At 40.4% G+C, this 27,426-nt stretch overlaps 1 protein-coding gene across 7 annotated transcripts in view; it reads right to left on the bottom strand.

Moving 5' to 3' along the window:
• The window catches only part of MCTP2 (multiple C2 and transmembrane domain containing 2), a 223,110-nt gene that overhangs the window by 158,656 nt on the left and 37,028 nt on the right, over window positions 1-27,426 (bottom strand). For 6 of the 7 annotated variants that reach the window (XM_001488295.5, XM_005602819.4, XM_070267404.1 and 3 more), the window contains exons 2-4: window positions 18,006-18,544; window positions 7,225-7,287; window positions 5,903-6,011 (exon numbers count right to left, since the gene is read on the bottom strand). In XM_001488295.5, coding sequence (XP_001488345.3) covers window positions 5,903-6,011; window positions 7,225-7,287; window positions 18,006-18,473 — 640 coding nt within the window. In that variant the 5' untranslated portion in view covers window positions 18,474-18,544. Of the gene's footprint in view, window positions 1-5,902; window positions 6,012-7,224; window positions 7,288-18,005; window positions 18,545-19,743; window positions 19,851-27,426 lie in introns of those variants that run through there. The other variant, XM_005602818.4, reaches the window with a different exon arrangement.

The following is a 27,426-nucleotide window of genomic DNA, read 5'->3' as shown; positions in this document are numbered from 1 at the left end:
AGCCGTTTCTTAAAGCAAAAATCCAAAATCAGATCATAATATTCTAGACCAAGGTGGGCAAACTGGCCGCTGGTCAAATCCAGTCCACTGTGTGGTTTTTGTAAATAAAGTTGCAGTGGAACACAATCGTGTCCATTAGTTGACACAATATCGATGGCTGTTTGGCACTCCTCCAGCAGAGCTGAGTAGTTGTAACTGAGCTCTTATGGCCCATAAATCCTAAAATGTTTATTTTCTGGCCCTGTATAGAAAAAGTTTGCCAATTCATGTTCTAGACGGAAAGTTACATAAGCAGTAACGATTATATAACAATCCAAAGAAAATATCAAACTCTTTCCTTAGCAGAGAATGACTCATCAACAGTGTTTTTTTCTCTCTCAAAATTCAAAAGTGAGACTGTGCAATTGACTAACATATCCCAGAGCAGCTCCGCCATAGTCAAGCAGGCAATGCACATCAAGGACCCTTTGAAGGCCTCCCCGTCATAACTGAAAATCAATATTTGATCAATTTGATCTGTTATATTTTAGACTGAAACATTAAACACACGATTCAATATATAAGGAACATAAAATATAAGCAAACTCCTATGCTGAAGATGGAGCACGGAGAGAGGGCACGGGGTACTGACAAATTGACAGAAGCTAAGGACCAAGTGCCCAAGGTTACGGATGCAGATATTGATATGGAACACAGGAAGAAGTTCTGCACTGAGAGTCAGGAACATGGCTATTTTCATTATTATTATTCATTAATAACACACTATCATTTATTGACTTTTTTCTATATGTATGGCACTATGCAATATATACTTTCTTTCTTTCAACTCTTACAATTGCATTACAAGGCAAGCTGTATCATGCCCATTTTACGGAAGGGTAAGTTAAATTTCAGAGAGGTTGAGTAAGTTGCCATTGAAGTCCCAAACTGTACTGTCCAAATCCTCTGTCTGTTCCATCGAGCCACGCAGTCCACTGAGTCCTGCCCCAACCACTGCCTCCCCAGAAGACCTCGATCAAGTCATTTAGTCTCTGCTCTTCAGTCTCCTGAATTGGAGCTTCTGTTAAATCGGAAGTTAAAGCAGGTGATCTGTATGATATGCCGAATTTCTAAAATCGTGTAAGTCCTTCTTCCTGACTTTAATCACCAGGTCCCAGTCACGAACCGGTGCAGTGCTCATCTCTCTGAAGTGACTCAGTCATGCCTGCTGCGTAGAGGAGTGAGTGAATGAACTCTGTTCCCTTCTAGGAAGATGTTTTCCCACTTACTACAGCCTTTAGTACTCCTTTTCTTTAAGTCTAGCAATTAAGTTGGATTTCCCTAATGAAGAATTAAAATTTATTAAAAGCATTCTATGTTCAAACCACCAATACAGCATAGTAGGGTGTACAAAGATGAATAAAATTGTCTCCCAACTAATAGAGTGCTAATACCTTAACAGGAAGGATCAGTCATTTATCCAATTAAGGATAAAGGTGTATGTTTTATAGTGGTAAATTTTTTATGGGATTGAGATGAGAGGGAGCCTGTGTCTGTGAAAAACATAAGAGACTACACAGAAGAAGTACCATTTGAATGGATATTGAAGGATATTTAGTACTGTGACAATCAGCTATTGATCTTATATCCACAGAATTGGAGAACATGTTATATAGAATAAAAAGAAATAAAGAATAAAAGAAATAAAGAATAAAAAAATAAATTCACAGATAATTCAAAAATTCTTTTATATTTAGTACTTTGGTATATCACATAGTTCTCTGTACCAAATTATGTTAATTGGGCTAATACCAAATTACATTATGTTCAGAGAATACAAATAAAGGAAAGTTTGAGACAGATGCTGGAGAGCACATACATAATGAGGTACAGCCCTAGGAAAAGAAAATCTTGTGGCTAAGAGAGAGTTACACTTTACCCACCAGGAGAAGCATAGGTTTCTCCTCATTCGTCAATACCCACTGGTAGACAGAGACCACCCAGGGCAACAGTTCTCAAAGTGTGGTTCCTGGGCCAAAAGCATTGGCATCACCTGGGAACTTGTTGGAAATGCAAATTTTGGGGCCCCACCCTAGACCTGCTGAATCAGAAAACCTGGATGGGGATAATGTATATTTTCATATGCTCTCCGGGTTATTCTGATGCTCACTCAAGTTTGAGAACTATTGGTCCAAAGAACTATATAATTCTGTTGGATAAAATTCTGAGACTGGGTTCGGTTCCATAGAACATAATGCCATATTGATAAGCAAAGTCAGTCCCAGACAAAGGAGACAGGTATGGCAGACCACGAGCTGATAATGATCATCCCCGCTTAAATCCCCGTGGACATTCACGTGCTGCCTTACCTTGAGTGGGCTCTGGAACATACCCTGATCACTAACTTAAGACTTGTGACAATGAAGCAGAAATTAATATAGTCACAGTATAGGGAGGCATGCCACACACCAAAGTATAGAAAAAGAACTGACTGGGAGGGGGCTATTTTCTTAACAGATAACGATTAATCTTCCCAATAAATAAAAGACAACAGACAAGAAGAGTCACTGATGTTTATCAATGAAATGGGTGCTAGAACAGCACAGTTTATGCCTTAGACTCCTTATTAGGTCTTACACTTGGATAATACTAGGTTTACAGAACATAAAGCCAAATTGTTATATGATGTCTTAATTGTGATGAAACTATACAGATAGACATGACAATGGCTGGGATTAGAGCACAAACGACAGTGTCTCCTTTGGCCCTAAAACAGCGAGATATGGAGCAAACACGAAAACCCTATTGTTTCAGTCATTTTCTACTATACACAATGGCTTCTTCATCATCTACTAAGTTTACTGACCATCTACTAGGAATCTGCTGTAAGTGCATCAGTACGACATATCAACGGTGGTGTTCCCAGGTAACTTACGTCAATGATGGAGAAAGAACCAGAAAAGATGGGAAAAGTGGAAATGGGGCAGCTGGCCTGTAGAAGAGGTCCAGGGCCTGTGTGTACCCCCAAAGGTTTGGAGGTTTCCAAAAATTTAAAACAGAGCATGTTTTTTAAAGGTTTAGAACACTTTTTCCTAGTAAAGTTAAATACTCCCTCCATAGAACACACTTCTAATCGCCAGATAAGTTTTCAAAAAATAAGCTCAATAATGATCGCTATTCGACGGAAGCACCCACTGGACACTGTGCAGGTTCAGAGCAAGAGTCAGGACATCTGTGGGGGGTAACTGTACACTGGTTTATGATCGTGTTCCTTAGATGTTATTTCAGGTGTGAAATGCTATCCGGCCCCAATCATTAAAACTAGCATAAGAGATATATCTATTAAAATGCATACATTTACAACGATAGCACACGACAGAATACAAGAAGTTGCACAATTGATAGATAAGATATTACGATTTTGATAGAAAACAATATCTATCAATAGGTATAAAATGAGATTTTTTTCACTACTTTGAAGTCCTACAATTGAGAAAATACAAAAAGACACAGAAAGAGAGAGAGAAAGAGAGACTAATTTTATTTTCTTAAAAAAAGTGGGCATGTTTTATACAGCCCTGAAAGACAGAAGTCAGGCGAGATCAGATTGATGGAAGGATCCATGTCCCAAAACATGAGCAGTAGAGAGTCAAAGCAAAAAAGGTACCAGGGCGGAGGTGCGCTGGGAGGTTGGGAGGGTGTGTGCCAGGAATTCTCCAAGCTTGGAGGCAGCAAATATGGAAAGCAGAAAATGGCCTGAGTGACTGTCAGGGTGGCTGGTTGGCCCAGCATACGCAAAGCCTCTGGGTGGGCCAGAACTGTCGTCTCCCCTTGGTGCCAAGCAATGACCAGCAAAGGCACTTGACTGCAAGCAGGAACAGTGAGCATGGGCAGTGACCCAGAGAGGAAGGCTTTAGGTAGCAGGTGATAACTAGGAGGAATGAGAAGGAGCCAGCCTGAACTACTGGCTCACCCTGTCCGGCTGCACGTCCCCACCCTCGTCACTCTCAGAGAAGGCAGGATGCAATAAGCAAAAATAGCATCCATAGACGGTGGAACAGGATCACACAAATAAAAAGATGAGCAGCAGACACAACCAGCTGATATCCAGGAGATAAAACACTGAACGGGAGATTTTAAATGTAGACTTAGTATTCTCAAAAACAAGATGGCATCATCTCATTCATGAAACAATAATAGGCTGTTATAAAAATGAAAACAATGACAACTCAATAGATAAATGTAATAGCACAATGGTAACCTGGAAGAAAACTGAGTAAGCTGGAAGACCAGGCTGAGATTTCTTCCCAAAAGGAAAAAGTCATGGGAAGAATGAGAAAGAAAAGCTAAGAGACTCAGAAGACAGAAGAAAGGGTCTAGGAGGCCCTTCCTTTGTTTCAGAGGTGTTTCAACACAGAGTCGAAAGGAAGCAGTAGGAGAAATTGGCCAAGACCTGGAGAAAGACACAAAATTCTTTAGAATATAAAGGTCCTGCCTACTAAGTAAAATAAATGAGAAAGATTGCAAAGGAAAAACAGACATGTTTGCCTACAATGAAATGTAAAACCTCTGAAGGCCAAAGGAGGCCATAAAAATGAGGGATAAGCAACAGACTAGGGGAAAAATATTTGCAACATACAATGAACAAATGTTAATGCTGAAAATTATTAAAAGTTACAAAAATTTAGAAGGAAAAGCTCAATTGAAAACTGGGGAAAGGATACAGAGAGAAATGCACAGAAGAGGAAATACAAGTGGCCACGTTCATCATGATCATAACCCAGGAAACGCAGTTGACACTCAACCTTTGAGACAGTTGAAAACTAAGGAGTGACAGAAGTAACTATTCAACAGTGACAAGACGGGGAACACATAAACAGTGTAGGAGAGGGCATACTTTGTACATTTTGGAGGGCAATTTGCCAGTCTCTCTCAAATTTAAAAACATGCATGCCGTGGATCCCAGACTTGCATTTCTAGGTTCTGTCCTAGCCGCTAACAACGATTAACTCTTATTAAGTGCTAGAAGCCAGATGTAGTTTTAAAGCCCTTTATATAAGTTACTATACATCCTCCTAAGAGCCTATAAGGTAGGTTAATATGACTACCCTCATTTTACAGGTAAGGAAACTAAGTCACAGAGTCAAGGAGCATTTTGTAAATCAAACAGCAAGAAATGGAGAAGCCAAGATTGGAGCCCAGGCAGCCTGGCTCCACTGTCTGCTCTTAAACACATGCTATCTTTTTTCTAAGATATATTCTTATCTATATCCGAAGGAATACATAGGATGTTCATTTATAGCATCATTTATACTGCTGAGAATGTAGGAACAAAACAGCTGTCATCAAGAGAGAAATAGATACCACTTCATACCACAGAATATTACGTAAAATTTAAAAGAAAGGCATGTTTACATAGAAAAGCATGATCACTCTTGAATATATTTTGGGAAGTAAAAAAAGCTTATAGCAGGATAACATGGACATTATAATATCATTTTAGTTCAAATATATATTTGTATGCATATATGTGTGTGTATGTACATGTATGCGTGTGTGTGTATAAAAGCACAGAAACAGGTAGAAAAGAACAAATCAATCACATACAAGGGACAGATGTTATCCTGAGGGAGGGGAGCCAGCGGGATTTTAGCACAGGAAGGAGGGGGGTTGAGAGGGCATTTCCATCTACGTGTATTATGCGATGAGGATGAGGATGGTTATTATGAATTTAATAGCAGAAAAGGACAGTAAGATTCAGTGTGTCTAAATATTTGCTGCAAATTCTTCAACACTTGGAGAGGACTAGATTTGAGCTCTGCAAACCACGCTGAGATGGATAAGACTGACTGACAATGTTGATACAAGGGGAGAGAGAAAGAGGCCTGCAGACCACAAACAGAATAGCAGAGCCCGGCCTTACCACAGCGATCTCGGATGACCAGGTTCCGGCCCTCCTTCAGGTGTATGGTGAGGAGGTAGGCGAAAGGGCTGGGCAGATTACTCAAGCCATCTCCAGCTTCCCCGAGAGTCTGCACGGATGGAGAAGTAAGTTAGTCAGTTGTCTTGGGCCCAAGGAACGGAGTTTCAGAAACAGTTCTTAATGTAAGGAAAAATAACTGGTTCACTACAATGGCAAATCCGCAGGTGTCATCTCCCACTCCCACTCACTTTGATGACTTGGTTACACTGCTCTGTGAACTTGTTCTTTCCTATTTCTCTCCAGTGGGAGGCTATCAGAATTCAGAGGCCATCATGGCAATATCTTCACAATATTAACTTTTCAAGAAGGATTAGATAAGCAGTATAAATAAAACGCATTCATCTTCTGCAGGATTCTTTATGCTATAACTCATGGTGGAGCACCAAGAGGGGAAATAGCATGCAGAAGTGCAGCTGTGGGGCTGGCTCCCAGGAACACATGTCCACAATTCCAAACTCACATATAACACATCTCCCTCTTCTCCTCCCCACTTCCCACCAGGCCCCATCACCTCTGGTACACCTCCTCTGCCTGTAATAAAAACATTTCAGCTCACAACCACTCAGCTGATCGCCCACTGAGCTGCACGTCCATCCCACACAGGTGTCCACAGGTGACTCACTTTGGCTCTATCTAGCTCTCTCCCACCTTTTGCATATTTTTCTTTCATTTCCTGGCCCCCTCCATTGGGGTCCCCTCCTCTTACCCTCACAGTCTCACCTCCTCCCAATGCAGTTCACCTCCCTTTCCAGGAATGGGTCAACTCTTAAGGGTCATAATATCAAATTTGTTTATCTTTGAATATTTATTAAATGAATCCAATTAAAGCTTTGACCTAGAGTTTTGCACCAGTTCAAATTTTTGTCTTTCCAAAGAGAAAGGACAAATAAGATAATTTATCGTCCACATATTTGATATTCACTTAATCGATCCCATGGCTAAGTCACTCTCGACAGCCTTCTTTTGAGAGTTTCCCTGTCTACGTTTCAAAGCACTTCAAAAGGGCTTTGCCGCCTGTACTACCTCCCTCAATTTCATGGCTGCTCTGTATTTTTAGAAGAATCTATCCCACTCTGACAAATCAATAGGCACTGAATTCATCTTGTCCAGCTATAATTCACAAGTCCTGTCTTTGTAAGTGGATACAATTCAGCATCCTTTAGAAATGAAAGAGGCAAAGACATACAGATCCAAACATTTGATAAAGAAATAGTTACAATATTTACTTGAGCGTTTGTTTGTTTTTAAGGACTGTCACTCACAGATTGTTCTTCAAATTGTTGGGATGTCAGAGAAGCACTTAGATCCCCACTTCCACATAGATTCTGGAAATAAAAAGAAAAAAATCCTGCTTTAAAGAAGCAAAAGAATTGCAACCTACAAGGATATCCTTTATCAGGTCTTTCCCTTTGAATCTGCCATCTGCACACTTAGTGTCAGACATGTGGGCTGCCTTTCTGTGTGTGTGTCTAGTCTTCGCAATACAAGGAGTCCGTCTGGCTGCAGCCTCTGCCTTCTTAGTCATTGATCAGAGCATGGAGAAGGCCCATTTGGCTCTCCTGTTGGGATGTAGGCTTTCTCTCCTGCATCCTTTGTTCACCCAAGGTTTAATATTCGAGCAGCTTTGCTTGTAGCGAAGGAAGCCAGAGCAGCAGGGTCATCCCGTGAGGTCCCTCCCAGGGTGAGTCTGCCTGGCCCCCAGCCATCAGAGGGAAATGGCAGCTCAGGAACCAGAAAGGCCGGCGAGCTTATCAGTCAGGTAGGAAATGCTTTAAAACGTGATCTGAAAGAACCTTCTTCAAGCCATCCCTTCCTGAGTCTAGCAACTGTACACTTGCCAACCAAAAACTAGGAAATCCAAATTTCCTCATTAAAATATGCCTCAGAGACCCAGGAAACGATTCCACAGGGCAATGAAGCAAGCATCATTTAGTAGTTAGCAAGGGATACAGTAGACATCTCCTTTGTGACAGGCTTGATATGCACAAAGGAGGGACCCAGAGGAGCTCTGGGACTTTATGAAGGTTTCTGGACTAGATGTGAGTACGGCCACCTGCATGGAAAGGCAGAATGCAAGGGAGATGAGCAAACGGCCTCCTTGCATTTTGGGTATGTTCGTGTCTATGTGACACATTAGCTGGGGCTGATTATCTTGTGTAAAAAACAACAGATTTCTCCCTCCAAAGAAGGCTGGCTAACTCTGAAGTTATGGACAAATTTAGAGGTGGGCAGCAGCCCTGCAGAGATTGCTTAGATGACCATGAACCATTGCGGGTGGAGGTAGGGACCAGAAGCCCTGTGGTCCTTGGTCCTTCTCATCCACAGTAACCGTCAGGGAGGTCCTGGCACAATTCAGAGATCCTGCCTGGATGGCAGGCTGCCTTCCAAGACTCTCTTTGTCTCTCAGGTGGAACTTCAGGCAGTAACAGACCCAGGTTCCAGAGCAAGAGGGCAATTCTTTAGCCCCCAAGAGGGATGGTAAGGGCTGGAAACAGACAGAAGCGCTCTGGTCCATCCCCTCTGTACGCAGTGACATCAAGAAATGCTGCAACCAGGCAGAAATGAGCCCTGCTCACACATCAGCGTGGAGCCTCCCAAGCCCCCGCCATGAGGAGTGGAGGCCCTCTGGCCCTTCGCATCTGTGGTTCTCGCATCTGCATCTTCCTCCATCAGTCCCCAATCTAATGTCCCCTGACTGTGAATATTCTTCCACTCAGATTAATTCACACAGGATCATGGGTGATTTCACATCTCTAAGGGTCCCAGCACTTCAGTCACTAGAGCCCTCTGGCCCTGCAAGTACCACCACTGCCCAGCCAGGACAAGAGTCCTCTCAATGTGGGCTTGACCTGTTGGCAGACAGGAAAAGAGGCAGCAGCAGGCCCTTTCCTAAACCCCCTTCTGGTTCTGGGTGCCTCCTCTTTTGTCATTTGTAAAAAGACACCCAGGTGAGTTGGACAAGACCATCTGAAGACCACTTTATGACAACAATCAGAACCTTATTCAAGTCTCCCAATTTCGAAGATTTCTCCTCTTGCCTTTTACAGCACACGCTACTATTTCCTGAAAGCTCAGCAATTCCTCTTCTGCCTGATTTACAAAACCAAAACAGCCCAACCGCACCTTCACACGCAGAGTCAACAGGTAACACCTGCTCTGTGATCCTCGGCAGGCTGAACCCCCCTTAGTGTCTCCAGTTCATGAAATGAATCAGTGCTCCATTTAACCAACCTTGTTTGAAGGCAATTCCACAAAACTACTGGTGCTGGGATCAGAATATCTGTGTAAAGTGTGTGGTTATTAGCCGAGGACCATGGTGGTCGGGTGCCTTCCATTGTCAAACAGAAGAGTGGTGGGCTGGGGGCTGAAAAAGCACCACCTCTCAGACCAGCACACCATATACATTCCCCCAAGGTGGCCTCACCGGACTTAACGATAACGTTAATTAAGTGACAAAATTGGTCCACATCCCCACCATCAATTACACGCTATCAAAAATGAACACAGAGCTTTTATTCAAACACTCGGTAAGTCTTCCACTTACAACAATATGGAAATTAAATGTGAAGAACGACATTAATTCAATATTATGGCTGGTTTTACTCACAGAAAAGTCACAGAACTTAAAGTTATGGTTCCCACAGCCGCCGTAACTGTCACACACCATATATACACACCAAGGAAGGAAAGTGATCACCATAAAGAAGAACAGAAAAGCTACACAGGCACAGGAGGACCAAGTTACAGCCGTTGGGGGACACATAACTTTGAGTGTTCCCCTACACTCTGCATAGAGCCAAAGGAATTCGCCACCAAGTAGAAGCTGCATTATTTTCACCATCTTTGTAAACCTAGTAACTACATCAATGAGTTTTTCATTAAAAAGAACATAATTCATGTTTTCCTCCTCAGGAATTCCTGGTATCCTGCTATCATTGGGAGATTTTCTTGATGTTCTCAACAAGCATAATTGAGCACTGGGTTTTTTTTTAAATTTTACTTTAAAGAAAATACACAGTAAAATTGACTTTTTGCATGTGTGTACAATGCTATGACTTTTTAACAGATGTATGTATTTGTGTATCCACTACCACAATCAGGACACAGAACAGTTCTATCACCTCAGCCCAAAAGTCTCCTTCACGCTATCCCACTGTGGTCAAATCATCCCCCAACCCATGGCAAACACTGACCTGTTTTCACCATATAGTTTCATCTTTTCCAGAATATCTTAGAAATGGAATCATACAGTATGAAATCTTTTGACACTGGTGTCTTTCACTCAGTACGATGCTTCTGAAATCTACTCAAGTTGCTGTCTGTATCAAGAGTTCATTCCTTTTTATTGCTGAATAGTATTCCATGTATGGGTGTACCACAGTTTGTTTATCCATTAAGCATTAGTTTTAACAATTTCAAACAATTTCCAAGAACATACTCAGGAAAGGACAAATAATTTTGAATACCATCAATGATGAAAAGTCTTCGTATGACAAAACTGCCTAATTGCATACAAACATTCAGAAATACAGCATTAACATCTGGGCATGAAAATTAGTAAGCGGTTAGTCATCTCTCACACAACTCTCACTGCCACCTTGCAGATAAGCAGTTTCTGCGTGTGTGTGTGTGTGTGTGTGTGTTTCACGACAGCAAATTTGCATTGATATTTCCATTCTACCTTGTTAAACTGAAATGTATGGGAAGGAAATACATCCTTTGCATTCTCTTTACATGAGAATCCCCAATCTGCAAGAATGCAAATTTATTAAAATTCAACAGGATATGGGAAGATATTAGAATAGATGGGTTGATTATTTAAGGACCGTAAGAGCAAGATATTGATGTAGACAAACAACATTTTCCTTTTGTGTACACGAAATGTGATCTTATACAATTACCAGCTCCCATGTGCCTGTCCAAAGGATCTCACCATGAAGAACACGCAGGAAGCTGAATTATAAACAATCCAAGCAATCACTGGATGTTTAAACTTCAGTGGAAGAAGACATAAACCCACACCCAGGAGAGCTAAATAAGAGTAAAAGGTTGGTTGAGAAGATCACTTATATAGTCTTTGAAAAATACTCTGTTAAAATATATGAGTATAGTAAATGATATTTATAATACATATTTGCTTCATGACTTAGCCCACATATAGGTTGTCGAGAACATGAACACTTTGGATGATAGTAGTCATAAACACAAATACCTACAGGGCAAAGGAAGCAGCAAAATGAGCAAAGGAGGTCAGACGGCTAGACAGACCATTAAGCCATGCCTGGACGCAGTGATAGACTCAAGACCCATATGGCAATTCCAGGTCAAAACTGGAATGTCTGGTCAGAAAAATTCAGGTCGACCAGATGGCTGAGTCTACTCACATTCAGTCTTTACACACCTTTTTGGGAGGTTATTGATCATACAACAAAGGTATACATATTTAGTTTTCCCCCACCCCTAAGGTTGTTCTCTAAAAGTGGTTACCCTAGAATATTGTCTAATATACAAAATATAAGCCACATGTATGTGTAAGTGCACGTGTGCATATACCCTACTCAATCACAGTGGGAGATGAAGCTCTGGAGTCAGCAAGACCTGGATTCAAATTCCACTTCTATTACTTCCTAGTTTTGTGTCCTTGAAAAATTTACTTAAAATTCAAGACATGGGAACATCTCTAAAAGGGGCAAAAAAAGATACTTACCTTGCAGGTTGTTAGGAGAAAAAAAGATGTCAAAGTCCACGAAGGACCCTAGGACATGGCTGACATGCCCATCTCGCTAACACCATTATGCTGAGCAATGATTTTTGAGATAAAACAAAAACAGTAAAGAATACATACGTAATGGAAGTGAAAAGAAACAGATGTACTTGTCTAATTTTGCAAACTGTAAGTTTTCTTTCCTACAAAAGCGGTTTGTCATTTTGCTTCTCTGTGGTCACTAAACTGAAGTTTTGTGGTTGCCAAGCAGAGTTTCTGGAAATATCCAAATAGGGTACTTCTCTAAATTACTCAACTCATCCACATGAGCGAGCACCAAAGCTAGTTGTTTAAAACTCCAACTGCCAAATGAAATGTCAGTTGTACCCCATTCTGGGATTATGTGGATGATGGGGAGTGATAATCCTTGTATTCAGGATTATTAGTTACTGACCATGATGATAAGCCCATTCGATCACCATAGTTATCCCTGCGATTAAAAGGGATCAGTGGACACAGAAAAATAAGTGTCTTCCTTTGATGATCAGCTTTTTAAACCCCCAGCTCTGAGTTCTCCCACGGCGCAGGACTGCATTTCCAAACTCACTGTACACATAGTTTCGTGCACAAGTTTTGGATTTAGGCAGTCCTGGATTTAGACCCTGGCTCGGACACTTACTAGCTGGATGACATTAGGCAAGTCATTAAACCTCAGCCGGCTATTTCATTCTGAAGAACATAATAAAACTAACAACACTAACAGATACAATCATAATCATCACAGTGAGTCCTTGTTAGGTACTTGTGACTGCCAGATACTAAGCTAAGAGCTTTCTGTTTTTCTAGCCTCATGGATGTAAAACCTAACTACTCAGCTTTTCTCTCCACCTATCTGAATCATATTCTCAAAACGCATCCTCTCCAGCCTTTCCTGACCTTCTACTCAGAGCGACCACCCTCCCTCTCACCTCAACCAGTTGTCTAACACTGACTAGACAGTGCCTCGTATTATTGGTCATTTTTTCCAGTATCTGGGTCTCATCTCAATTCTGTCCTCAATGCAGGGGACAGGAACCAGAGGTGACTGTCTGTATTGACTAAATACTTAACCGATTTTACAAAGCGTGAGAGAGGACCATGTGAAATAACTACAGGGGGGATGCTGCCTGGGGAAGAGAGTGAGAAGAAACAGCAAGGTAAGAAAGAAAGAAGATAAAATAAGGTGCTCTCACTCTGAATCTCCTTAACTTTAGCTTCTGCACATTTAAACTGACATTTGGGAAGTCCTCTAGAGTTCACCCTACCTACCCAGGGCCTCCACATATCACCCCTTTCCCCAACCCAAGTGACTTTCTTAGGGCCCCCACAGCACCTAGCACTGAGTGGTCTGTGGCTTGAAAGTTAACTGCAGAGACAACATGAATCAGTATATTTCACATAAGCAAGGTTTGCAGAAAGGCTGGGAGAAGAAGAAGAAGACATCATCTCTACTCTTCAGGAGCTTCCAATCTAACAAGAGCCTGACTTCTAAACAACTAACTAAATACAGTCACGCAGCGCATAAGGATGTCTCAGTCGACAACAGACCACATATATGATGGTGGTCTCATAAGATTAGTACCATATAGCTAGATGTCTAGTAGGCTACATCATCTAGGTTTGTATAAGTACACTCAATGATGTTCGCACAATGACAAAGTCATCTGACCATGCGTTTCTCAGAACATCTCCCCGTCGTTAAGCAACAGATGACTGTACAAGGTGGCAGTGGTGTTCGGCAGTAGTGTAATGTGCCCTTGCCACCTCTCAAGTCCCAAGTCTGAGTAACGAGAGCAATGAAAATGAAACTTTAAGACCACCTTTCATTCAGCAGAGGCCAGACATACAAAGTCACCTAAAGGAGACAACCTGGCTGTTGGGCAACCGTGATAGGATATTAGTCTGACTGAAAGTGGTAATATAACTAAGAACATCATGTGTCAACCTAAAAAAGAAAGAGGTCATACAAGGAAGCTTAGGTAAAGGTTTGGACCTGCCCTTGAACCCTACAGAGGGAAGAGAGAACCTGTGCCACAAGACTTTAAGAATCCTGGCTTCATTGGCGAGGCAGGTTGGCATGTGGAGATGGAAAGTAGGAGGCCCTGGCAAACAAAGTTTGAGTGTGTCCAGTTCTCATTTGCAGCTCAATCCCTATTGTGAGATGGATGGCACGACAGATGCCATTTGGTGTGGAACCTATCTATTCTCGTGGTGATTCCCACTCACCAAGCAATCTCCTGATTCTAAGTGACTTCTCACATAGGCTGACTTTGGTGAGGAAATGAAGGTAACATACATTCTCCAAGTATAATAAGTTACAAAAAGGCCCTGAAAGAATAATTTCTCCTAAGAAGTTAACGAAGTAGGTGTTAATTATGAGTTGACTTCCAAAGTATCTTGAAAACAATGAAAGACTCCGCTGTTTATATCAAAATGAACATTAGGGTCTACATAGTATTTAATTGTCATTGCAAATTAGTTGTGACTGTCATTTGTAGCTAGTCTCATTATCGTCTGGTTGTCACGAGAAGTTCGCAGAGCAGATGGTCCCTGGACAGTATATATAGGTCTTGGAGCCTGGTGACCTTCTCAGGGTCTTACCCAGTGACACTCTTGCCCAGTACCCATTTGCCTGCCCCACTTTCTCTCCTCTATCTGTTCAAATCCCTTTCTCACTACAGATTTCCACAGAAAGCAGAATGACATTAATGCTCGGTAATAGTAAAAGTGGCACGCTGTGCAAACGAAGGCAGGGTGAGCATATTAATTGTAGAGCTGAGAAAAGCACCACAAAGAAGGAATATTTTAGCTGGGCCTTGAAGGGTGAGAGGATTTCAGTGAGAGAAGAATGAGGTATGTAAGGGAGGAGGACAGCGATGGGAAATGGATAAATGAAGACTTCATAGAATGTGAAAAGCAAGGAGAGTAAAACAGTCTAACATTCTTCACAGGTTTTTCGCTTGAGCAACTAGGTGAATAATGGCAATGTTGCCGAGAAATGATGGTCTGGATATGTGAGGGCACTTCAGAGAGACAGGGAATTCTGCCAAGAAAGTTGAGACCGAGTTTCTGTGGGTGCGATATGAATCCGGGGCTTAAGAGAGAGAGTCTGGAGAACCCTCTTCCACCACCGTCTCCTTTATTCTAAACCTACTTCCTCCCATTTTGGTTTCATAGCCTGCTTGAGCACCTGCATTGAGACTATTCTAGCCTCCACCTGGCCTCCACATTCTCTGATTCTTTCTTCCTCTTTCCTTATCCTCAACTTTCTTCTTTGCCTCATCAGTCCATTTCCTCATAACTATAAGCCAACACTTTACTTCCTTTGCTCACACTGGCAGGATTGGAAAGTGACTGTAGAATATTTAGACAAGTTAGAGATTAGGGCTCCTATCCCACTGCTGCAGCTCAGCCTGGAACCAAGTCAGCACTGGGCATAAAACAGGTGAACCCCAGTGGGGCCTCAGACCAGACGGAGAGCTACAAACAAAGTAACTTACACCAAGGATACTGCGCAAACACCTGACTGTCCTTGTTGTATGCTGGGCTTGTCACATGTCAACCCCTTCCTTCCTCCTCATTTCTTCCCCTATGCCATGAAAGCGAGAGAAGGCATTTCACAGTTTATTAGGAAGAAACAAATGGACCAGACCTGAGATACGACTAACCAACTCCAAAACTCACAATGTCGTGAATTCAGCCAGGACTCCCATCTTCATTTTAAAAAAGACAGAGACAATAAATTCAGATGTAAAATTCGTATTAGACTTGAGCTGAAAAGCCTACACCTGCCTAAATCTATTTTCTATTAATATCACATAAAAAGAGATTTATAGTATGATGGGGTTTTTTCCCAAAAAAACAAATGCTGCCTTTAATTTAATCATAAACTAAAGAAGAGAACTCACAATAAAGACATTAACAAAAACTCCATTAACCTGAAAGCATACACTGCTCTCAGTGATTTCTGTATTAAATAAATATTGACTGAGCACATACTATCTGTCAGGCATCGAGCTAGGCCCTGAGAAAACAAAGACAAATTAGACAGGATGCCCCCAGCCAGGCCCAGCCCCCAAATTAACATAGCCTAGTAGGGAAGACAGCAAGGGAGTGCTAATTTCTGGACCATGTGATAAACTAGATCCTCAGGGAATGGGAGGGGCCCACCCAATACAGACCCTGCCACTCAAGACAACTTGGAGTCGGAGGAGGAGGAGAAGGAGGCAGGGTTAGGTAGAACAATGCACTTGACCACAAATGCTCCTACAGGCCTGATTAGCTGCAGCCCAGACCCTCCATTCTCTGCAAACAGACCACCAAGCAGATAAGTGGTACTCAGGTGGCAGTGAAAGAATCAGTCTCAGTCTCTATCTTGTACTTCCTAGGGCAGGGAAAGAGAAGCAGAAGGTTCTTTTTCAAGAACGAAGATTTTTTTTAAAAAAAAGGCTGAGTTAAAAGAGAAAATCAAATTACCCAGAATAACCTATTCTTAAAGGTCTGTGTATTCCAGGCTTTTCTGCACTTAGCCCAGAGAAGAGAAAATAACCACTCCCAACCCTCCATCTGTCAACCATCCATCCACTGTCACTCACCAGCCCCTCAGCACAGCCCACATATGTCACGCCAGGAAGCTCCCCAAGCCTCTGTTCCATGCAGAGCAAAATGCTCACCACCTCTGACTGCCCCCATCCACACACAGACTCATGTTCACCATATTTCCTCACCTGTCAAATCCTACTTATCCTCTGTGCTAGCTTGGGGATTGTCTCATACATGACATGCCCCTGGTCCCCACACACTGGTCTCCTCCAACCAGGAGATAAGGCTTGGATGTTTTGCACAGACCATCCTGTTACCTGTCTGCCTCTTGTGCTATACTTAGTGCTCTGCAAGGTGCCCCCCAATAAATTCTAACTTAGGGCTGGTTAACTGTCTTATCCATCTCTAATACCAATAGTAACATTTACGGTGCCTGAGTTAGAGAAGGCATTCAAATTTCTATATTCATCAAAGTCTGCTGAAATGCTAAAATAGTTAAACAGCACTAACTTAAAAAAAATTCTTCTAATTTGAAATTGTTAGCATATCAAAGCCAAAAAGCCCACCCGTTTTCTTCTGGGCAGTAAATAAGTGACAAGAAAATAAAGATAACTTCAGTATATAATTCAACGTGTTACCTCCTTCAAGCTGAACTAGTTGAATAATTCGCTTAATTTATATTTTTATTAGTGAAAACATATTTCAAATTTATAAATAACAGTAAAAATCATAAAGTTGTTACAATGAGGATTTCATAAATGTTAATGGTAATGAAAAAAAATAGTAAAGTCATTTAAAGAATCTGACCACAGCATCCCCTGAACATGTACCATACCATTCCCCAACGAAACTGAAATATATGGCATAATTAATAGGTTTTGATTCTAAAAGTAAAATCAAAAATCCCAGTTGAATAACTGGTTTTCTATGCAATTATAACACTAACCTGGAATATAGAAAAATTAACCCCTTACCACAATATTGTGACCTACTTCAGTGTTATTAATGGAAGAATTTAAAAAGAAGCTGATTAAATTGATCATCCAAATCATGATTTAACAATCTGGTGATTGAATTTAAATGAAACTCTTCCTAGAAATATAAGCTTTGTCTCATAATTATGTTTGCCTGTCTGATCTTATTGAAATACCAAAGTTTTGTAAAAGTCACTGAATTGATAGGAATTTGTTTCCTTTAGTTTTTGACCCTTTTTTTTAAGAGAATGCAAATGAAGTTCCCGCAGATAAGTGTGCACAAGTGTGTATATGTATATAAGTGCACACATGCACACACGTGAAATAGGAGGAAATTCAAATGCTCTGGCAGTCAAAGGGAGAAATCCATTCATCCATTTCTTAGGAATATTAGTATGCATTTTTGTCTATGGTAGGACTAGGCAATGGTGTAGAGAGAAAGATACAGAAAGAGAGAGAGACACACACTTAAGCAAAAAGACGCAAAGTTACGCTTTTAATTTCTTTGCCAGGAGATGGAAAGAGGAAAACTCATCCAATAGGGCTTTTAATGACTTCAAATGTCCGAGAAAGTTATTTGTATAGAGGTCAACCCTAAATCTAATGGGAACACTGGGTACAATCAATATTGCCTTAATTTAAATTCTTATAAATGACATTCTCTCCATCCAAGCTAACCACAAAAATAACTCCTAACCAAATTTTCCAAGGGCACTGAATGCACTTAAAAAGAAGAAAAAAAGACCAAAAAAACCCCCAGGAAGGCGCCCAGCCCCGGTCTCACCTCTGGCTCTTCCAGGGCATCCTCCCCGAGGGGAGTTTTCTGGAGCAGATCAAAGATGCCATTGCTGGAAGCGCTCCTGTCCTCGGCGGGAGAGGCGTAGGTCTCCTCGGAATCCGTTTCCACCACGTGGAGGTGGCCTGCTTCTTCCTGGCTCCAATCCAATTCCTCTTCAGACTGTTTCAAGGAGCCACCGCTAGTCTTGGGACAGATGCCTGCAGTTGACAGGCTGCTGGGCACTGAGGTATAGGACGACTGGGGCCCGGAGTACGGCCGACCCTCCGGGGCCAAGGCCTCAGCCTCCAAGAGGTCAGGGACGGAGATGCTGAGGCGGCGATCCAGGTCATGCCTTGCCCTTACGTCGAGGGGTTTGTTTGCGTTCTTTTTCACCTTCTTCTTGCTCAAGTTGATTAGCAAAGGCCTGGTCCGCTGTTTTAATGAGCCCCAGACAGACGGTTTGTCCAGATCCATGGCCGCATGAAGGAACCAAGAAGTCACTCCCGAAAAGAGTGCGTCTGTACTAAAGACAACTGCAGTGACTCCTAGAAAACAGAAAAAAGGGAGAGAGAACATGAAACTTCTCTGGTGGTAGGGCACTTCACAGTGAACAAGATTGAAACATTGGATTGGTAATGTCTACAAATGTTGGGGAAATCATCTTCAAGGAACTGAATTTTTAAGATTTTTATCACAGTAGTTATAGAAAAGTTAAAGCAATGAACGAAAATATGAGGTTGACACAAAAAAATGCTTCACAGGAAGACCGCTTTCTGTGCCTGGCTTATTTCACTCAGCATAATGTCCTCAAGCTTCGTCTATGTTGTTGCAAATGGCAGGATTTCCTTCTTCTGATGGCTACATAATATTCCATTATATATGTACCACATTTTCTTTAGCCATTCACCCCTCAACAGTCACTTAGGTTGTTTCTATATCTTGGCGACAGTGAAGAATGTTGCAATGAACAAGGGAGTGAAGAAATCTCTTCAAAATGTGGATCTCACATCCTCTGGATGTATCCAGACATGAGATTGCTGGTTCTCACATGGCAGTTCTAGCTTTAAGTTTTTGAGGAAACTCCAAACTGACTTCCATAATGACTATAGCAATTTACATTCCCACCAGCAGTGTACAAGGGTTACCTATAATCCACATCCTCATTAACACGTTATGTCTTGTGTGTTTTATAACAACCACGTGTATTTGAAATTATAGATCTTATGTGTTCTTACCACACACATAAAAACATAACAACTATGTGAGGTGATGGATGTGTTAATTAGCTTGTGGAGGTAATCATTTTACAATGTATACGTATATTAAATCATCATGTTGTACACCTTAAATGCATATAATTTTTATTTTTCAATTATACCTCAATAAAGTGTGGACAAAAATTTATAAAAAGAAAAAAAAAGACTATTTTCTTATTTCCTCTCCAGAGAAACCAGAGCTGGAGACATTTATTAGAACAATAATAGCATCTTTCAGCAGTATGATCAAGGGGGTGCTTTTGTATGTCTCTAAGCCAAGGGTAGGCAGTTTCTGTATGAGGCCAATTAGCAAATATTTTAGACTTTGTGAACTGGATGGTGTATCACGATTACTCAACTCTGCTGTTGCGGCACCAAAGGAGACACAGACAACACCCAAATAAAAGAGTGTGACCATATTCCAATAAGACTTTATTTACAAAAATGGGCAACAGACAGAAGTTTGCCAATGCTTGCTTTAAACTTACCATCTTCCTTTCCAGAGTTAAGGGTGCATTTTGAAGGACAAACACAGGCTTACATCAACTAGAATTCCGTCTAATATCCTTAAAATTTATATTAAAATAAAGGTACCTAGAGAGAAAATCATTTATAAAAGTGAGAGGTCTGCCCATATCCCAATGTACCAGGTCAGAAGAACTGACAAAACATCTGGTAAAGCAAAACGTAGGAAAAGCAAGCTTCCACGCTTCCACTTGAGACTGTAAGATTGAGACGAAGCATCTCCCACAAACTGCTGGGGGTGACTGACAGGAATATCTCACAAATAAAAATGTAATAACAGAGTAATGATAAATGCAGTGCAGAGAAAGAGGTAATTTGAGACACAAAGGTTGCACTCTCTAGGGAAAAATCAAAATCAAATCTGGAGAAATAACCCTGAGTCAAGTGCCTCATAATGAATCCTTCCAATACGACAAAGAACAGTGCTGTCAGGTCACTCTGACCAGGCCTGTACTTACTTTGCCACATTTGCTGAGGAAAAAAGAGGCCATGAGCCACAACAAACATGTTTTCTAAAATCAAGGACTCCAAGCATTTGTACCCAGCCCTATCTTACTCCAGGACAGGACAGTCTTTGGGAAGTCAATGCCTTTTGAAGGTCAGGACTATGTGACTCCACAACCCTTGCCTGATGACCACCAGCATCTGAGGATGAACTATTCTCAGTTCCTATGATGAATTCAAGTATCTTTAGTAGGCAATACAGAGATGAAGTCCCTGAGTTCTCCTGACAGTCTCCATGGTTTGGAATTCTGCTTTGCTATGTCCTACTTAGATGTACGATCAGGGGCAACCCATCACACTATGCCTCAATTTTCTTACCTATCCAATACGGACTATATTACCCAGTTTACAGACAAAATGAGATAAAGTGTAAGGCACAGTATTGATACAGAGGAAGTATTCAGTCAAGAAAAGCTACTTTTTATTATTGATATGGTTGTCATAATCCCCAATTTTGATATCTTAGTCAAGTTTCTTAAGAGCTCTGAATTTCATTATTACTTCCATTTTACAGATGAATTTAACATAACTACCTCACAGGGCTCTTGTGAGGATTGAATGAATTAGTCCATCTGAAGTTCTTAGAATAGCATTCAGCACAGCATAAAATTTTAATACAACGTTAGCTAGTTGTTAAATTATTATCATTTCACTTATTTCATATTGGTTCATTCTGGCTTTAAATTTTAAAATATTTTACAACTTTTTGCTCCTTTTAAAACTGTTATTCTAAATAAAAACTTGTATTTCACATTAGCAACACATAAATGCATTATTTAATTCACATCTTATAGCTTAACTTGTAAATATGCTAAAAAGAATTGTTTCTATAATCTTTTAGAAATATTTCGAGTCAACTAGCATTTAATGACGTTTTATATAAATATCTATTAGGTCTAGTTGGTTGATGGTTCAGTTCTACACTCTTGCTGATTTTCTGTCTACTACTTGTATTAGCTAGAGGGGTGTTGGATTTTTTAACTATAATTGTGAATTTGCCTAGTTCTCCTTTCAGTTCTGTCAGTTTTTGTTTCTTTATTTTGAAGTCTGTTGTTATTTGTATACATGTTTACAACTGTTACACCTTCTCACTGTTTAAATCCAATCTGACAATCTCTAGCTTTTAGTTGGTTTGTTTAGACCATTTACATTTAATGTAATAAATGATATGTTTGTATTTAGGTCTGCCATTTTATTTTTTTCTTATTTGTTTCCCCTTCCCTGCATTTTTAGGGGTTATTTGAACGTTTTTGAGTGTTTCATGTTAATTTATCAATGGTGATTTTGACTATGTCTCTTTGTATAAGATTTTAGTGGTTGCTATAGGAGTTACAACAGGCATAGTTAACCTCTAACACTCTACTTAGAACTAATAATTTAGCACTTCATTTGGAATAGGGAAAACATATCACATGCATTTGTTTTCCATTGCTGCCCTAACAAAAACCCACAAACCTAGTTGCTTAACAAGATATATTTATTATCTTTCAGTTCAGAAGGTCAGAAGTCCAAGACACATCTGATCAGGCTGAAATCAAGGTGTTGACAAGGCTGCACTATTTCCTGGAGGTTCTAGAGGATAATATCTTTCTTGGTCATTCCAGACCAAGAGATTCCCATTTTCTTGCTGGCTGTCAGCTGAGGGCCTTTTGCAACTTCTAGAGGCTGCCCACATTTCTTGGCCCTCTTCTTCATCTTTAAAGCCAACAGCAGCCAGGAAAGTCCTTCTCAACACTACATCCTTCTGATCCATTCTTCTGCCTTTCCTCTTCCACTTTTAAGGACTCATGTGATTTGGCTTAGCCAACCAGGATAATACAGGATATTCTCACTATCTCAAGGTCTACAGTCTTAATCCCATCTGCAAAGTCCTTTTCGCCATTTAATGTAACATATTCTCAGGGTCTAGGGATGAGGATATAGATACCTGCAGGGAACAGGGAGGAGATTATTCTGCCTACCAAACCACCATACAGGTCCCTTCAGTCTCTCCCTTTATAAGTTGTCTTATATACTACATCTAAATACACTGAAAATTCCCATCAGACAATGTTTTACTTTATTTCAATCAGGAAACATATTTTAAATAATTCAAGAGGAGAAGAAGAGTCTATTATATTTACCATTTCCTCTATTATTGATATTCTAAATTTCCTTCTGGTATCATGTTCCACCTGTCTAAGGAATTTCCTTAACTAGTTATTTTATAGTAGGTCTGCTGACTCCAGATTCTCTTGGTTTTCCCTCATCTCAAAAGGTCTTCAGCACTTTAAAAATAGTGTGCCATTTCCTTCTGGCCTCCATGGTTTCTGATAAGAAATCTTAGTCATTTGAATCACTGTTCTCCTATAGATAAGGTGTCACTTTCCTCTGACTGCTTTCAAGATTTTGCCTTTGCCCTTAGTTTGCAGCATTTATGATATGCCTGTGTGTATATTTCTTTGGGTTTATCTTGTTTGGAGGTAGCTTAGCTTCTTGAATCTGTAGGTTTGTGTCTTTTGCCAAACTTAGAAAGCTTGCAACCATTATTTATTGGAATACTTCTTTAGCCACATTCTTTTTCTCCTTTCCTTCTTGGACTCCAGTGATACAAACATTGTGCCTTTTGTTATTGTCCAACAGACCCAGGGTCTCTGTTCAATATAGTTTCAATCTTTTTCCTCTCCTTTGTTCACATTGGATAACTTCTACTGATTTATTTTCAGGTCTACTGATTTATTTTCAGGTCTATTGATTTATTTTCAGGTTTACTGATTCCTCGGTTATCTCCATTCTGTTATTAAATCAATAGAGTGAGATATTTTTTGTCTTTTTTTTTCTCGAAGGGGGAGGGTGAGGTGGAAAGGTTACTGTATTTTTCAGTTCTAGAATTTCCATTTGATTCTACTTCCTATCTCCTATTTCTTTACTGATACTCTCTATCATAACTTTCACTTCAGGATTCACGATTATTCATTTGTGTCATTTTATAATAGCTGCTTTATAGTTCCATTGTCATCTGTTGATTGTCTTTTTCCATGTGATTTGAGATTTTTTGTAGTTCTTCATATGCCAACATAAATTGTATCCTGAACAACTTGTTCTTACAAAATCCTATGCCTTATTTAAATCTATGGAAAATGTTATTATCGTTTTACCAGGCACTTGAATTGGTAAGCTTCCAGTCATAAATCCCAACCCACGGTCTGTGGGCTATGGTTCCAATGTAAGTTCTGTTTTCAAATGCTATAAAGGGCCATTCAGATTTGCCCTGGGTGCACACCACGTGGAGGTCAGTCTGGGACTTGGGTGGATTTCTATTCATTAACTCCATTCTCAAAGTTGTTGGTATGCTAATAAGGGGCAGATCCATGCATGTGCAGGTTGTGATGAGTTCAGGAATTCACAATGTTTTGGGGCGATTTCCCAAGCTCCTCCTTCTCAGTTGTCTACCCTGATCTTTCCTGGTACACTGGAACCCCCTTTTCAGTCCTCCAATCAGAAATAATCCACTTCTATGATGGTACCAGAGTAATGAGAGGATTGAGAGAGTTTAAAAAAAAAAAAGAAACAGAAAGAAAGAAAGTAATGGTTTAACCCTGCCACAAAGAACTACAGATTCACCAAATAGAAAAAAGTTTCCCCTAATTCAATGTTTTGGCTCCTGCTGTTTCCCAAAGCCAGATGCTTTTGCTGCTACTGCCTTTGCTACAAGATTGCCAGGGAGCTTGGGCATAACAAAACAGAGAAAAAGGAGACAAAAAGATAGGGGATTTCTCCCTTTTCTCTGAGCTTTAGGGCTTCCTTCTTCTGTTCCTTGAGCCAGAACTAGATGGTGTATCTTGGATCTCTGACAGTGTCCAATATTGACTTCTAGATTTGGGGCGGCATTGAATTCAGGCAGGGGGATAAGCAAAGGGGAAAAAAAGGGTAAATTTGCCTCCGTTTCAGTGGTATTTCAATTCTGATGTTCTTCTCTAATCTACATGCTGATATCAACTTTTCAGAGATGTCGACTAGCCTTACCAGGCATTCTATCCAGGTTTCATATTGTGTTCGATGGGGAAAAAAAAGGTTAGAGTAGTTTTATTCCATTTTACCCAGGAGTGGAGCTCTTTTAAAACCTTTGCAAAAGCATTCTGACCATAATTTCCACAAGTGTGCAAGTCGTACAGAATCAGGTATACAGAACTATACACAAACATATAAACACAAAAATATGTGCCCAGAAAAAAAAGAGCTCTTAACGGTGTGCGTAAAGCTAATAATACACTGTTGGACTGTGGTCTCTGCGATGCTTGAAAATGCCATCCCTCCAATCAACGGTGTGTTCTTCAAAATAAAGGAAACTTAAAGAAATAATAAAACCAAGGAACAGTTAGCTTTCAAGAAAAGGCTGGTGAGATAAATCCAACTCTCTGAGTGTTAAAATATAGTCAGTTTTCCTCATCTCAAAGGATATTTAAAAACAAACATATTTGCTCCATATTCTACCATAGGTTCATATGTTATTGTTATAAACATCCAAAGGGCTACAAGCTAAATTGTAACCCACGTTCTGCAAATCCTCAGCACTAGAAGCAGAATCTCTTCAAAAAGCAAGATACCCAGGCTACCCTACCTTCTAAACCTGAGCTTTCATTTATTGAACAAAAATAAGCATTCTGTTTCTTCAAACCATTAAAGGCAGGACAAGGTCTTTATAGGAAATGGCCCAGGCCAAGGAGCTTAATGGAAGTTTCATTTATTATGGTTTTAACCCAGACATCCTCCCCAGCTGGCTGCTAGCAATTGGCCAAATGGAAAAAGGACAACAAACCTTTTAAATGCCAGCCCAAAAGTTTCTGATTGAATCTGAACCACAACCACTATCTGAATAAGAAACACAAGGAAGGAAGGAGGCCAGAATGATGACAACGTAAGTTATTACTCTGCATATTAGAGTTCTTCAGTGACACAGACTCAAATTGTGCTTCTCAAAGTTCTCTTTGAGTGAAAATGTGATGAAAAGTGTTTGTTTTCACAATGCACATATCAATTCAAATGACACAGCAGCAAGTAGTTAAAACTAGTCAGAATGTGTCATTACTGAGATATCTTTTTAGTTAACCATCATTTCTCATCAGTAGGAAGAAAATTTCATATCACATCCTGTAAAAATGGGGCAAAAGAAGAAAAATCTAAACTAAAATCAGTAAAAGTGAAAATCTGATGATACATACTTAGCTTATGGGGAAAGATAAAGGCAAATGAAATTCTACAGAAGGATTATTCAGCATTCTGACAGAACTGCGATAAGAATCTGTACACCTGAGAATATTGAATAGTGCTTGTAGCAGAAACAACGTATTTCCCTATCTAAAGGAGGCTATCCTTAATGGAAAGATCTCTCATCAGTTCCATATAAGGAATGGACAATTTCTCTGCTTTTAAAATAAATTTGGCTTTTTTCCTTCTAAAATACAGCTTCCCAATCTATCATTCAACTTGTTACTAAGTTTGCAATCCAACTGAGAAAGGAGAGATCATTCCACATGGTAAATACACTATTAAAAAATATATCATGGGGACAGACACCTCCTCCAAAATTAAGATCACCCTCAAGGATTGGATGCATTTTTCAATCCCACTACATATGTTCTTGGAAAGAAACAAAATGTATTAATAGAGAAGTGGTTCCTGTCTCTTTTGGTTAATGCCATCCTCTGCCCCAATACTAGTCTATTAAGAATCTCATCCATAGACAGAGGTCCCAGAATTGCTGACCTTTTTATCAATCACTCCCAATTCATACTCTGTGCTTGGAGAGGACTGGAGGAAAGGGGAGAGGGGGCTAGTGTTTCTGAAGCACTCAGAGACTTGTACTTTTTCTTCAATCCATCTCTCACAGGATTTCCACATTACTGTCTTGCCCTAAAATGGCCACAATGGGTCTTACAAGAGGTATACATAATTTTTAAATGAACCCTGACTGAGTTAATATTCCATTCTACAAGAAAATAAAGATATTGTGCAGAAAAGCATCATCAGGAGGTTTGACATTGCTATCTTTTAAAAGGCCTGCTTGCAAGGTATCTGGAAACTTGCATTTTGGAAGGTTTCCCATCAACCTAACTGACAACAGTGGCTTATTGTGTATGCAAACAATTTGGTTTATGCTGAAAACCTGCTTTCCTCCTAAGATTCTGGAATTTTAATACAAGCTAGGCAGAGAGCACCCATGTGACCAGCTCCCAGTCAAAACCCAATACAAAAATCTCCCTAGTTAGTTTCCCTGGGAGACAACATTTCCCAAGTGTTGTCACAACTCCTTGCTTGAGGAATCAAGCATGTCCTATGCGACTCTACTGGAAGAAAACTCTAGACGCTTCAGCCTGCTTTCCTCCAGACTGCCCCTATGCACTTTTCTCTTGGCTGATTTTATTTTGTATTCTTTCCTGTAGTAATTATAGCTACGAGTATGACAAAATACTGAGTCCTGTGGATCCTCCCAGACAGTCACCAAACCTAGGGGTGGTCTTAGGGACTCCGACCTGGAAATGTTAATTAGCATTTCGATGCTGTAGCGTAAGTTGTCAAAATGGACAGATTTGGAAAAAAATATTCTAAGTTATTCTGATTAATTCCTTATCAAGAGTAACTGAAAGAAAACAAACCAGATTTTTTTATAAAAAAAAAAAAGAAAAAGAAAAATCTCATTATAGCAATAAAATTTTTAAAATACAAGCAAGACAAGACAGGCAGCTCAACTTGAAGAATAAATTGATGGGTCTGAAACAGAGGTGAAAGAAAATGAGATGAGAAACAGTCAATCAAATCTGTGGCATTCTTTGGGCCATGCTTAACTGCGAGCAGCATCTGCCCATCTAGAAACACTTAAGAAGTACCAGAAACCCAACAGTCTAGAAGGAATAACCCAACTTTCTGGGGGAAGGTGATGCCCTGGCAGCAAAAGCCAAGCCAGCCTGGTATTGGACACCCTACAGGACATCTCAGTGTTACCAGGGAACACAGACACCGTGTGGGCATTTATCCTTCCCAAGGATCTCTACCATCTCTCTTTAGTCAAACTATCTCCGTCTATAATTCTGGCAGGGATGGATGGCTGAAAGAACCATTCCATAATTTTGGAATTTATCCATGAAAAGTGGGGGAGTGCGAGG

This window comes from Equus caballus, chromosome 1 (assembly GCF_041296265.1).
Source record: "Equus caballus isolate H_3958 breed thoroughbred chromosome 1, TB-T2T, whole genome shotgun sequence".
Classification (NCBI taxonomy): Eukaryota; Metazoa; Chordata; class Mammalia; order Perissodactyla; family Equidae; genus Equus; species Equus caballus.
This window is presented reverse-complemented; position numbering and strand designations above follow the sequence as displayed.